This window comes from Mus caroli, chromosome 13 (genome assembly GCF_900094665.2).
Source record: "Mus caroli chromosome 13, CAROLI_EIJ_v1.1, whole genome shotgun sequence".
Classification (NCBI taxonomy): Eukaryota; Metazoa; Chordata; class Mammalia; order Rodentia; family Muridae; genus Mus; species Mus caroli.
This window is the reverse complement of record NC_034582.1, coordinates 83,852,493-83,865,775: the sequence shown is the minus strand read 5'-3', so window position 1 is coordinate 83,865,775 and position 13,283 is coordinate 83,852,493. Positions and strand designations below refer to the sequence as shown.

Here is a 13,283-nt window from a genome sequence, read left to right as displayed (position 1 = left end):
TTGGATTTTGTCAAATGCTTTTTCAGCATCTAACGAGATGATCATGTGGTTTTTGTCTTTGAGTTTGTTTATATAATGGATTACATTGATGGATTTTCGTATATTGAACCATCCTTGCATCCCTGGGATGAATCCTACTTGGTCAGGATGGATGATTGTTTTGATGTATTCTTGAATTCGGTTAGCGAGAAGTTTATTAAGGATTTTTGCATCAATATTCATAAGGGAAATTGGTCTGAAGTTCTCTATTTTTGTTTGAAAGCAGTCCTAAGAGGAAAACTCAGTGCTCTGAATCCCTCCAAAAAGAAACTGGAGAGATCATACACTAGCAGCCTGACACCTCACCTAAAAGCTCTAGAAAAAAAGGAAGCAAATTCACCCAAGAGGAGTAGATAGCAGGACATAATAAAACTCAGGGCTGAAATTAACTAAGAAGAAACAAAAGGAACTACACAAAGAATCAACCAAACCATGAGCTGTGTTTTTGAGAAAATCAAGTAGATAAACCCTTAGCCAGACTAACTAGAGGGCACAGGAACAATCTCCTAATTAACAAAACCAGAAATGAAAAGGGAGACATAACAACAGAACCTGAGGAAATCCAAAACACCATCAGATCCTACTACAAAAGCCTATTCTGAACACAACTTGAAAACCTGGAATAAATGGACAATTTTCTAGACAGATACCAGGTACCATAGTTAAATCAGGATCAGGTTAATGACCTAAACAGTCCCATATCCCCTAAAGAAATAGAGACAGTCATTAATAGTTTCCCAACCAAAAATAGCCCAGGACCAGATGGGTTTAATGCAGAGTTCTATATGACCTTCAAAGAAGACCTGATTCCAATACTTCTCAAACTATTACACAAAATAGAAACAGAAGGCACTCTACCCAATTCGTTCTGTGAGGTGACTTCTTTTTAAATGGTATTATGTCTCCAGTTTTCTTGTGCTTATGGTCACTGTGAAAACGAATTTAATGTAGAGCTAAACCATGGTAATATTTTCCTCTCTAGCTCTAGAGGAGGAGGCTTTTATGAAATCTCATCCCTGTACTTTTGACTGAATCTGTAATGGTGTTCCCTGCAACAGACAGTGAAAAAGAACTCTTGTCCTGTTAACGAGCACTGTGCTCAGGTGGAACTCAGTCCATCCCTTTGAGAAACCATACAACGATCATATGAACACTAGCAGGAAATCCTGTCTTTGGATTTCACACTCACATACTTGTGTTCTATTGTGTCTTATTGTTGGGGATGACAGTTATATTCATACATTTTAAAGCAACAGAAATTAGTGAAGGCAATCCACAGCAAGAAATTGCTTACTCTGAAGGAAAAACAATACTACTAGATTATTATTAATATTATAATTAATTAAAAACACATTTTTTTCAGTTGATGAAAGAGAACATGATACCAAGATAGGTGTTAGAGGTATATCTCAGAGAACTTATGAATAAGGGATGAATATGGTCAAAATACACTGTATTCATATATGATACAGTTTTAAAATATTTCTTAATATTTGCACAATATTTTAGCAAAAATTATTTATAAGTAGTTTTTTTTCTACTTTTTCTGTTAAGGTGAGCTATATATATAGGGCTGGACTTGGATTTGGTTTTATCTCTGTATTTATACAATTTATATAATTTTACATATAATATTATATATTATAATTTATATAATTTATTCAAGATTGAAGTGTTGGCATGTTTTCTGTGTATTGCATTTTGAGAGTTTCATGTGCTAAAAACCTTTCTTCCCTAAAAATGTACATCATTTTCAACACCCTGACAGCTGTAATGTAAAGAGGAAACCAGATATCTTTGTGGGAATGTGTTCATTTGACAGTGTCATCTGCTTTAAAGTGAAGCAACATAGCTTTTCCCTTGATTATATCACTTAGCAGTGACTTGTGGTAGAGATGATATTAATTTGTTTAGATAGATCGATAGACAGACAGACAGGCAGACAGACACATGGATAACTAGTATGTATGCTTATTGGAGTTCCATAACTAACACATGCATTGTAATACTTCCTTTTGAAGTTCCCTCTTAAAATTCTTTTAAGATTATTACCTCTTACAAGTGTATTCAAGTTGTTATTTGGTATTGACAAATCATACTCTTTACATAAAAAATACAGTTTTTACAGATTATCAGTTTCTTATGACTCTGCTTTTCTTTTAACTATTACCAATTGGAAATTTAACTATTTAAGTTTTAACTATTCCCAATATTGGATATTTATTTACCAGTAGTTTATATATGAATGATTACAATGGTTTTACAGTGAGATATACCCATTCATCTTAGTAATACATGAGTTAAAAGTTCCCATCTGTAACATGTTACCTTTCTCTGAGTTGGGTATCTTATTCTTAGCCTTTTGTAAACACATGGTGCATTATTCCAAGGAGCAGGTGTATTGTTTTCTAATAGGAAGCGAGAGATGTTATTTTTAGGCTGTTTGTTGCTTCACATAAGAAATGCAATAGAAAGCAAGGGGTGGTCCAGCCTTATGTTCCCTGCATCGTATATGGTAAGTACAGTTTCATTCTCATACATTTTCCCCTCAGAAGAAAGTATGTTGAAAACAGCATTATTAAATCTCAACGCTACTCTCAATCTGAACATGTTTTCCATTCTTTCTTTCTTTTGTTAATTTTAATTTTTTTTTTTTTTTTTTTTTTAGTTCAGACTTGGTTCCTTCAACCTAGACAAAGTTTCAAACTCAGCTGAAGTCATAAGAGAACTCATTTGTTACTGCCTGGACACCATTACAGAAAAGCAAGCCAAAAATGAGCACCTGCAGAAAGAAAATGAAAGGCTCCTGAGAGACTGGAATGATGTTCAAGGCCGGTAAGTACACAGTGAGTTTGCGTCAGAAAGCACTGAGCTCTTTCATTCCTAGGGATGTAAGCTAATGATACATAAAGTTACAACATATGTAGAACAGGCATTTTATAAAATCCCTCCTAATTATCCCTTTACATGATTTTAGTCAACCACGTTATTAGTGGCTGTTTTGTACTGCAGGAGGGCATTAACCATTTTAGCTCTCTTATTTGGTATTGCTAACACAAAGGAAAGTAAGAAATGGTTGGGGATTGAATATCATAGCCCGTTATTACATTATTAATAAAAACATTAGTCTGAGTATGTTGCATGGTTAGTGAATGTGCGCTTAGTGTACACACGGCTCAGCATAGTCCCCAGCACTTGCAAAAAATAGGGATATTTATAAGGAAAGAATTACTTTAGCTTAATTTATAGGAGTAATAATTAACAAAAGGAGATGTGAACTGTAAATAAGCACAGTGGGCTTTTTGTTTGGAATCTATGAATAGTAACTGCTTCAAATGATGTGTGTTTTGGCTCTGCTAGCAACATTTTCCCTGACTGAAAATTCATGCTACATTCATTTTAAAAGATGAAGTAATTGTGGCTACTGAACAAGATGTTGAAAAGTCTTTTATTTTCTGGCATTTGCCTCGTGCTCATTTAATGGTGAATAAGAATGATATATTTCTTTTCAATTATTACTTTTTCATGCAAATTATAATATACTCCCACCTGGTATATAAGTTGCATTATTCTGTTACACAAAATATATTTGAACTTTATCATGAACACTTACATTCCCACAGAGGCAAACATAGTATATATATATATGATTGTGTGTAGAATAGTATTTGGAATAATTATGTACTGCATATATAATGCTGTTACAAATAGTGCCATATAGTAAATTTAAAAAAAAAATCTTTCTTTTAAGTTAAAGGCATAATAATATCATGCTTCCTATTTAATTGTACATGTTTATTTTTAGGGCATCTATTGTGACTGTTCTGTATGGACATTTAGAACTCCTTGGGAAAATACATATTAAATAGTTTGATGGTTATTCACATATGTACATGAAAATGAGAGTAGCTAAAAGAAGCCCATAATAAGTAATAAAATGAATTAGGTAATGTACGTAAAATTAGATAACGAATACCCAGTTATCTTTGACTTTCGTACTTAATATCAAGGGAATACGTATTTTTTTCTTTTTTTAGCTTTAAATTATTATTATTATTATTTTTTTCCCCAGAGCTGAGGACCGAACTCAGGGCCTTGCGCTTGCTAGGCAAGCGCTCTACCACTGAGCTAAATCCCCAACCCCTAAATTATTTTTATAGTCATGAATATATACTAAATTCATAAATGAGTCAAATGCCAGTTTATATATTTAAGCAGCTATATAGAAAAATCAGTTAATTCTTCTTCTAAACTTATTTGTTTTCATTTCATATGAATCAGTATCAAGTATCTGTGTTGAAAAGTATTGTTTGGAATGATATCTATACTCTGACTATATTTTTCTATTTTATATATGAAATTAATCATATTAAAGCAGACAAACCGTGGTTGTGATAAGCTTCAGTGTTTTATTTTAAAACCTGGAATATCCTTAGATAAATTTGATCTATAAATTGTCTACAAAGAGTGCAGTTAGTATACTCTGTACTTGAAGCAGTTACTTTAAAATGTCTGCCAGTGGCTGAAAGAAGTACTGTCTATCAGCATTCAGCTCCATCTCTTGGGTAGCAGGCAGTTGGGAATGAAGATGAACCTGGAGAAGGCAGCCTGTGCTTCCATGAGTGAGCTGCACATAGGGAAGCCATGAGTGAGCCGCATGTAGTTCTGTGCAGGGAAACTGAGTGAGCCGCACACAGTTCTGTGCAGGGAAACTGAGTGAGCCGCACTCAGTTCTGTGCAGGGAAACTGTGAGTGAGCCGTACACAGTTCTGTGCAGGGAAACTGAGTGAGCCGCACACAGTTCTGTGCAGGGAAACTGAGTGAGCCGCATGTAGTTCTGTGCAGGGAAACTGAGTGAGCCGCACTCAGTTCTGTGCAGGGAAACTGAGTGAGCCGCACTCAGTTCTGTGCAGGGAAACTGTGAGTGAGCCGTACATAGTTCTGTGCAGGGAAACTGAGTGAGCCGTACATAGTTCTGTGGCTTACAGGTGCTTGATGTGCTTTCTCAGCTATCCAGAAGGGCCTTTTGCCTGACAGTGTAAAAGACATTTCCTGTCACCAGTCTTTTATGATTGTTCCAGCAATTTTTTCCTGACATCACTACTGCAACAGGTGTCTTCTAAGTCAACAATGTGTTGCTATTGGAGTGAACCTACATCTTTCAAAGAAGGAAACCTCTTGGGAAATTCTAGGCTGTTGTTTATGTATATGATATGAGATTGGTGAATTATCTATTTCCCCAATTTGCTTTTGCTCCTTTTGAGGAGACAAAGTGAATACTTTGAGGATCTCCCAGTGCATTGTGGTCTTGTCACAGCAGCACATCCGCACTATTCTCTTCTTCCAACTCAGGACAGGTCAGCACACTGGCTTCCCTGTGGCAGCAGTATTGCCCAATACTTGGCTTTCAAGAGATTAGAAATGGAACACTTGTACTGCATTCAGAAACTGTGGACTTCAACAGCAGAGAATCATCAGAAATAGGGACCTGTTGTGAATCCCTGTCACACTGCATTTATACCATAGCTGATGATTGTGATGGTGTTCATGTTCGATCCAATCATTTCTGCCCACAGCACTGTATCCATACTCCAGATCAAAAGAAAAGTGTGTTCGAAAGAGGGACTTGAACAGAACAATAAATATTTCTTCAGAAACTATGGTAGGAAGGTCTGAAGTGTATTAAGCATTGAGTAGAAAATAAAGTGAGCTAATTCAATAATGTAATTGTACTCTTATTATTCCTTAAAAGGCTTAAGTTCTCTTTCAGTAGATATGTATCCTAATGAAATATTACCCATTGTTTACAAATTATATGTATTTTTACATTTTAAAACAAAATTAAATGGTAATAGAATATATCTTGAATTGAAATATATATCAGTGTTGTGATCAGAACTGAATATAAATTTTTTCCACTTTAGAATGACAGGAATAAACAAGGCTTGAGAGAGGAGTAAAAGATTGCTGATGAATAGAAATTGTGAATTTTAATGCACAGGCCTTAACATTGTCTTGCTATTACTGCTTAATTATTGCTCAATAATTGTGTTCTATGTTCCCTGTTTTCATTAGACTGTTTGCTTTGTTATACTTTAAACACATAAAAGAAAATCATTAGAAATTTGTATGTGAATTCTGAGGTTATTATATGTATTTATTTATTGGATTTCCTACTTCATCCCAAACAATAAGTCTCAACTTCTGTGTTACTGAATAGGTCTTTTGTTTGCAGTCAAACCTCAGTTTAGAAATTCTCTGGCTTTATTCTGAGTTACAGTCATTAAACCCACAATAGGAGGCAGTCTTCATTGAACTGAATTAGCAGGCCTTGAAAGTTCTTTCTCTTTGTGTTTGTATCTTCAAGGTGGAATCACATTATCTGCAGATGAATTCAGTCTAATTTTTAAAGACCTTAGGGGATATGTTTGTGTCTCCATGGCATCCCATTAGATTGTTTAAGAACAGTTACAGAAAACCTTGTCTTCAGAGAGCATAAGGACAGCTGTGGCCATCCTCTTCCTGGCCTGGGGCCTTATTCTGTCTCTGCTTTCAGCCTCTACTCCAGCTCTTCTCAGCCACCTTGAGCCACTCTGTGCTATTCAGATTTGCTGGGTTATTCAATCTTGACCTGGTCTAACTTGCACCAGAACTCACTGTTAATATAATGATTACTGTATCCTTCCTATACCATATGCCCACACGTGTGTGCCTCTTCTTTAGTCTGGATTGTCAGCCTGTTATTTTACTTGGGATATTATTTTTGTGTGAACTTCTCTTGTTCTTGTTTCTGCTTTTTTTTTTTTCCTTTTTGCCACTCAGTTCTTAGAAATATTTTATTCTAACAACTCTATGCCTTTTAAATTTTATTTATTTATTTATTTATTGGTTTTCAGAGACAGGGTTTCTCTGTGTAGCCCTGGCTGTTCTGGAACTCACTCTGTAGACCAGGCTGACCTTGAACTCAGGAATCCGCCTGCCTCTGCCTCCCGAGTGCTGGGATTAAAGCCTTGTGCCACTACTGCACGGGTATTTATTTATTTATTTATTTATCATCACTTTTAAAAATATCTATCCTAGGTTCACCTTGGGTGCGAACTTGCCAGACAGTCCCATGGTCAGTCCCCAGAGGACTCTTCACTCTATCTTAGGATCACTAGTGAATAGAACCCAACATCAGTTCCAATCCAATTGTGATGGGCCTATGACAGCAGGAACAAGGACATGGGAGCCCTGCCTGACTAGCAGCTGGAGTTCCTTCTGATCAGTGCTAGTATACCTTGGTTTCTAACACAGCAGACAGAGCCACGGTCCCCAGAGGAGAAACCACTTTCAGGCGCTGTAACATGCCCAGGATTTTAGGATTCCAGGATCCCAAGATAACAGGAGCTTGGTCACACCAGGATCTCAGGGTCTCAGAGGAAGCTTGACTGCCAAGAACTCTGACACACCCAGAATCTCAGGTTCACAGGAGCCTGGTATCATAGGATCACAGAGAAAGCTGGACTCTGAGGAGTCCTGAGTCAACTGGGATTTTAGGAAGAACCTCATAAAATTGCAAAGCTTCTGTAAGGCAAAAGACACCGTCAATAAGACAAAAAGGCCACCAACAGATTGGGAAAGGATTTTTACCAATCCTAAATCAGATGGGGGACTAATATTCAATATATACAAAGAACTCAAGAAGCTGGACTCCAGAAAATCAAATAACCCTATTAGAAAATGGGGTACAGAGCTAAACAAAGAATTCTCAACTGAGGAATACTGAATACAAAGCACCTGAAAAAAAGTTCAACATCCTTAATCATGAGAAAAATGCAAATCAAAACAACCCTGAGATTCCACCTCACACCAGTCAGAATGGCTAAGATAAAAAATTCAGGTGACAGAAGATGCTGATGAGGATGTGGAGAAAGAGGAACACTCCTCCATTGCTGGTGGGATTGCAAGCTGGTACAACCACACTGGAAATCAGACTGGCAGTTCCTCAGAAAATTGTACATAGTACTACAGGAAGATCCAGCAATACCTCTCCTGGGCATATACGGAGAAGATGTTCCAACTTGTAATAATAACACATGATCCCCTATGTTCATTACAGCCTTATTTATAATAGCCAGAAGCTGGAAAGAACCCAGATGTTCCTCATCAGAAGAATAGATACAGAAAATGTGGTATATTTACACAATTTATATTTACACTACTCAGCTGTTTTTCGTTTTGTTTTGTTTTGTTTGTTTTTTGTTTTTGTTTTTGTTTTTCAAGACAGGGTTTGTCTGTATAGCCCTGGCTCTCCTGGAACTTACTTTGTAGACCAGGCTGGCCTCAAACTCAGAAATTTGCCTGCCTCTGCCTCCCAAGTGCTGGGATAAAGGCACGCGGCACCACTGAACTCAGCTATTAAAAACAAAGAATTATGAGATTCTTAGGCAAATGGATGTTCTAGACCATATCATCCTGAGTGAGGTAAATGAATCACAAAAGAACACACATGATATGCACTCACTGATAAGTGGACATTAGCCCAGAAACTTAGAATACCCAAGATACAATTTGTAAAACACATGAAACTCAAGAATAAAGACCAAATTCTGGCCACTTCCTTTCTTCTTAGAATGGGGAACAAAATACCCATGGAAAGAGTTACAGAGACAAAGTTCTGAGCATGAAGGATCGACCATCCAGAAACTGCCCCAATTGGCGATCTACCCCATAAACAACCACCAAACCCAGACATTAGGCAGATCCCAACAAGAGCCTTCTGACAGGAGCCTAATATAGCTGTCTCTTGTGAGGCTATGCCAGTGCCTGGAAATACAGAAAAGGATGCTCACAGTCATCTATTGGATGGAGCACAAGGTCCCCAATGAAGGAGCTAGAGAAAGTACCCAAGGGGCTGAAGGGGTTTGCCACCCCATAGGAGGAACAACAATATGAACTAACCAGTACCCCAGATCTCCCTGGGATTAAACCACCAATCAAAGAAAACACATGGTGGGACTCATAGCTCTAGTTGCATATGTAGCAGAGGATGGCCTAGTCAGTCATCAATGGGAGGAGAGGCCCTTGGTCCTGTGAAGGTTACATGTCCCATAATAGGGGAATGCCAGGGTCAGAAAGCAGGAGTGAGTGGGTTGGAGAGCAGGGGGAGGAGGGATAGGGGATTTTCAGAGGGGAAACTGGGAAAGGGATAACATTTGAAATGTAAATAAAGAAAATATTTAGTAAATAAAAGAGGAAATAGAAATTTAAGATGTTAGTAAACATTTTTAAAGTGTTCACCAATATTAGCCACTGAGGAAAATGCAAATTAAAACGACTTTGAGATCCTGTCTCAAAAACAAAAACAAAAAAACAAAACAAAACTAAACAAAAATAATTATCCTCTGGTCTAACTTCCTAAGTCCCTAATTAATGATGAATTTTGGCATTATTATTGCTCTATTCATCAATTTTGAAAGGACAAATGTCATTAAGTCTTTCCTCCTTGCCGCTACTCATATGTAATCTAGTTTGAGCCTGGCTTTAGGGATGATCCTTGGACTATTTATAATCTGCTTTAGTGGTTTGTGTGTGAGTTTTACCTCTACAAGCTTAGCAAAGAATCCCATTTCTCTCCTTGATCAATGCTCTGACCTATTAATTCTTGCCCAATTTTTCAGATAGACAATTGTCTGGAGGCAAGTAAGAAATAAGGCTTAGCAACATTATAATGCTCTGGAAGATTGGTTTTAATGATGTTTAAGACAAGCTATGCATGCCTTAATAAATTCTAGATAAATGACCAATATTCTCTGAGTTTGTTGAGGAAATAATAACTGAGAGTAAATTTGTGTTTTCTCAGTGTTTATAATATTTGATGCCATATAGCTCAAGTTTTTCTGAGAAGTGTTACCCTGTCTTATGACTAGTTTATTACAATAAACCATAAAAGCAGGGAAGGTTAAGCTACATGATTTATAACTTTTTCTCCATAAAAAAATTATGTTCCTTCCAGTGCAATTATGGTGTGGGTATTCGACTAGTACTACTTTATGAAAATTATATGAAATTTTAGTTCAATGGTTTTTTAAATTTAATGTGTTATACATGTTGTAGTTTTCATAAGGTTGTATGGATTAGCTTGATAGTTCTTGACTGTGATATTTAGGTTTATATATATATATATTCTCATATTTAAATTTCTTATGTTATTATATTAGAACATATTAAATGAAAATATAATAATATTTCTGACAGTTTGCATCTGAAATTACATATACAATAACATACCGTGATACCCTGCATATAAAGTAAATCATACATATTAGCAGTATCTTGAAATAGCAAGGACTGAAGGGAAGCAGATATTTCTAAGCGGTACTTCAGACCTTGGTGTATCTTGCAGCCAATGAGGAAAAAGAAGTCCACCAAGCTCCTCTTGCCAGTGTGATGTGGTTGAAGGGATATGTATTCCATCCCATGCTCTTTAGGAAGTCTTCAGCCCCTAGCATGAACACAGTGCTGCTGAAGAACTCAGATTAGTCTCTCAGCTTTTAGAACCAGTCTCACACACTTAGAAAGACTACCAGGAAAAAAGACATCTCCAAGGAGGAGGGCTTCAGAATGTGTGTCATGTAGCTCTCAAACTAACCTAGTGCCAGGTGGTTGCCATCTTGGAAGAGAAACTGTGGGATATGGTGTTGAAAACGAAAGGTACTCTTGGAGATGTGCAATAAATCAACAATTGAAAAAAATGTGCTCCTGAGCTCCCTTTGTTCATTTATGTCATGAATGTGTACTGAATATCTCTGCTAGGTACTGAGAATAAAGCACTTGGTAGAAAACACATGTTCTGTGGTCTCATGGAATGCCACTAAAAGAATATGCACTAATTGGTTCCAGAATTGCATGGTTAGATATTCCCTTTTTACACTAGAATAAATTCTCTGTATTTTAAAATTGATGGGTTGTGGGACACATTAAGGGCCTATTTGAAAATTTTCACATTTTGACACTTTCATTTCTGATTATCTCATCATAATAAATTTGTGTATATATGTACATATTTAATTATTAGGACACATGTGAGACACATAGAAAGTATATTTAGGAACATAGAATAAGCAAACTAGTAAAGTAAAAATTAGGCAGAATTTGACTATATTTAGAAGAATATTTTCAACGAAATAAATGTGTTTAAATTATAAAATAGTTGTTTATTCATAGCATGTACACAGCTAGTGTATACAACTTTTATTAGTTTGCATTCTTCCTTTCTGTTGGGATATTAAAGCAGATGAAATTCCCTTGAGCATTATAACATTCCAGGATTAATTATAATAGAGAATTTCATTTTTTTACATCTCTAAAGCTTAAGATATGTACTTCTTTCATCATTTCTTTATTATGTTCTTGAAAATATCAGGTGGGATAATTCAATTCATTACACACATGTGCATGTATGTGTGGTGGGTTAAAAAGACACAAATTGATTATGTTCTTTTGAACAAGTCAATCTGAAGAGTGTATTGCTTTGATATAAAATATCTTCATGGCTGCTGTAATAATAATAATATTAATGTACATTTGTTCACTATGCAATGTAATATGTAATATAAATGGTTCTTAAGCTTTTATAAATAAACTGCATATGAGTTACTATATTTGAGAATTTAGGTTATAGAGCTATATTTCTATTTATTTCAATTGTTATTTGTTTTAGAATATAAATTAAAAATATGAATAAATAGTATTTTATAATTTATCCACACTCTACTTAAATAAAATGATCTTAGTTATGTTTGCCTTCAAAGGTTTCTTGAAATCATGAGGATGAGATTAAATAATATTAATGGTATAAACTTTATATGATTTTCAATTTGTTTACTTCTTTATACTTTTAGATTTGAGAAATGTGTGAGTGCCAAAGAAGCCTTGGAGGCTGATTTGTATCAAAGATTTATCTTGGTGCTGAATGAGAAGAAAACAAAGATACGAAGCTTGCATAAATTGTTAAATGAAGTCCAGCAGCTGGAGGAGAGTACCAAGCCTGAAAGGTAGCATCGTTTTGCTGTTGGGTAGGAGAGGTGTAGATCTCAGGAGAATGTCTTTACAGACTTGCAACATTAGGTATCAACTTTTAGTAATGTGCATTTTTTTTTTGTAGTCATTTAGCCATTCTAGCTTGGATGAGTACGTTCTCTACACAATTTCTCAATGTCCTCCCATGGTTTCCTTTAACGTACAACATACAGTCATAGCATACAACTTATTCATTTGATTCTCAGACATTTATTTATTTAATTATTATATTTAATTTTTAGACATTATGAAGTAAGAAATCTATCAGTTAACAAAACCTCTCACCTCCTCCAAGGCTACAAGTTGTTGCAGATCTGTAATCTTACCATCTAAGCAGTGCTAACTTTAGCTCCAGCTAATGAATGCTAAATCCTGTGGTGCATTTATGTTATCTGAGGAAATATGTTATTTTATCCTATCTTTGTCAAGTTGTTGTTGTTTTCCCCTTTCAAAAAGTATGTGTACACTTGACTCCTAAGGGGGGATTATAAGTTATGAGTGGGTAGTATAGGCTTGGGTAATTTCAAGTGTTTTTAGTCAATAACTCATACAGATTAGATTCTTTTGACTTGGCTCTAAAATGAAGTAGAGGTTTTTGCATAACATAGTATAAAGAAAGTAAAATTTAATTTGAGCTTTTTCTACGTCTGGCACAGAGTGCTACTTGCATGTGGTACTAAACATTGATATAAGCTCTCTGTGCCTCATTTTGGGGGCAATTTAATGAAATTTAGAACTGCATTCAAATCATTACAATGCTGAGCACTGGCCCACTGAGATAACTAGGTGGAATAGTGTTTAAATAGTTAAATAAAATAGTTGTTTATTCATAGCATGTACACAGCTAGTGTCTACAACTTTTATTAGTTTGCATTCCTCCTCTCTGTTGGCATATTAAAGCAAATGAAATTCCCTTGAGCATCCTAACATTCCAGGATGAATTATAATAGAGAATTTCATTTTTTATATCTCTAAAGCTTAAGATATACACTTCTTTAAATCGACTAATTAAACGGGATAAACTAATTCAGTAATTACTTGCTAGTGTATGCAATGGTGTCAGTGTTTGGAAGCTGATTATGGGATGGATCCCTGGATATGGCAATCACTAGATGGTCCATCCTTTTGTCACAGCTCCAAATTTTGTCTCTGTAACTCCTTCCATGGGTGTTTTGTTCCCA

At 35.7% G+C, this 13,283-nt stretch overlaps 1 protein-coding gene across 3 annotated transcripts in view; it reads left to right on the top strand.

Moving 5' to 3' along the window:
- Window positions 1–13,283, top strand: part of Xrcc4 (X-ray repair cross complementing 4) — a 222,214-nt gene that overhangs the window by 78,978 nt on the left and 129,953 nt on the right. For all 3 annotated transcript variants that reach the window (XM_021180097.2, XM_021180098.2, XM_029484982.1), the window contains exons 4-5: window positions 2,708–2,874; window positions 11,925–12,077. In XM_021180097.2, coding sequence (XP_021035756.1) covers window positions 2,708–2,874; window positions 11,925–12,077 — 320 coding nt within the window. The remainder of the gene's footprint in view (window positions 1–2,707; window positions 2,875–11,924; window positions 12,078–13,283) is intronic.